This window comes from Austrofundulus limnaeus, unplaced genomic scaffold (assembly GCF_001266775.1).
Source record: "Austrofundulus limnaeus strain Quisiro unplaced genomic scaffold, Austrofundulus_limnaeus-1.0 Scaffold656, whole genome shotgun sequence".
NCBI lineage: Eukaryota > Metazoa > Chordata > Actinopteri > Cyprinodontiformes > Rivulidae > Austrofundulus > Austrofundulus limnaeus.
This window is the reverse complement of record NW_013953058.1, coordinates 2,969-4,243: the sequence shown is the minus strand read 5'-3', so window position 1 is coordinate 4,243 and position 1,275 is coordinate 2,969. Positions and strand designations below refer to the sequence as shown.

Genomic DNA, 1,275 nt, shown 5'->3' with positions numbered 1-1,275 from the left:
CCCACCCCCACAGAGCCTCTGGCGCCCCCCCAGCCCCCTGCAGGAGAAGCGTGTGGGGGCAGCGGACGTCTGGAGGACTTCCTGGAGAGCACCACGGGCAGCCCTCTGCTGGGCATGGAGCCTGACGGTGGTCTGACGCTGATCGACGACCTCCACAGCCAGATGCTGAGCACCCCCAGCATCCTGGACCACCCTCCCTCCCCCATGGACACGTCGGACCTGGGCTTCTCCCCCCCCTCTGCGGGGCTGGACTTCGGGGTCCCCTCCTTGGACAGCATGGACTGGCTGGATATCTCCATGGGGACTGAAGGCGGAGGCAGAGGAGGCAGTGTGGCCGGGGGGACGAGTTTAGCCCCTCTGGCACCACACACCCCCCCGAGTGTGTTCTCTGCTGACTTCCTGGACAGTTCAGACCTGCAGCTGCACTGGGAGTCCTGTCTGTAGCTGCTGCTGCTGCTGCTGTGTACAGGCTGAGGCTTTATTCTCTATGCTGTCTCTACCACTGCTGGGGCACTGACACACACACACACACACACACACACACACACACACACACACACACACACACACACACACACACACACACACTGTCTCTTCCTGAGGACAAATATGCAACAAGTGAACTTCCTGTCAAACCTGAACCTGGTCAGATAGTCGGAGCTGCAGTTGTCAGACAGGAAGCAGCAGATCAGCTGAGCCACTTCCTGTGTGCGGACCCCCATCAGGTCCACAACTGATCCACAGTGAAGAGGCAGTGTGTGTCAGTGCCCCCCCCCCCCAAACTTTGCACTGAATGCTGAATGTGATTGGTCAGGAGGAGACCAGGTCAGCAGCTGAATCTTAGCACTGATTGGTCAGTCTGCTGGGGTTCTGTTGGTCCCACCTGGTCTTCAGGTCTGCCTGAAGACCACCACAGCAGTCCAAAGCCAGACTGCCAGGTTTGCAGCAGCAGTCAGACCTGAGGCTGGCTCAGGGTGGGGCTCACATTCTAATAAACCACTTTGTGTTGCTGTAAATGAGCTGGAGATTATCAGTGGTCCAGACCCCCTTCTGTTCCTCTCCTGCCTGCTTCATACTGCAGCTCACCTGCAGAGGGTCTCACAGTGGGCCTGAGGGTCTCAGAGTGGACCTGAGGGTCTCAGAGTGGGCCTGAGGGTCTCAGAGTGGGCCTGAGGGTCTCAGAGTGGGCCTGAGGGTCTCAGGGTGGGCCTGAGGGTCTCAGGGTGGGCCTGAGGGTCTCAGGGTGGGCCTGAGGGTCTCAGGGTGGGCCTGAGG

The 1,275-nt window shown here is 59.8% G+C and overlaps 1 protein-coding gene across 1 annotated transcript in view; it reads left to right on the top strand.

Annotated features, from left to right (window-relative positions):
• The window catches only part of mrtfab (myocardin related transcription factor Ab), a gene marked incomplete in the record, with an annotated part of 88,099 nt that extends 87,411 nt beyond the window's left edge, over positions 1 to 688 (top strand). The window contains 1 exon segment of the mRNA XM_014027503.1: positions 1 to 688. Within this exon segment, the coding sequence (XP_013882957.1) occupies positions 1 to 444 (444 nt within the window).
• Between the last annotated feature and the right edge of the window lie 587 nt (positions 689 to 1,275).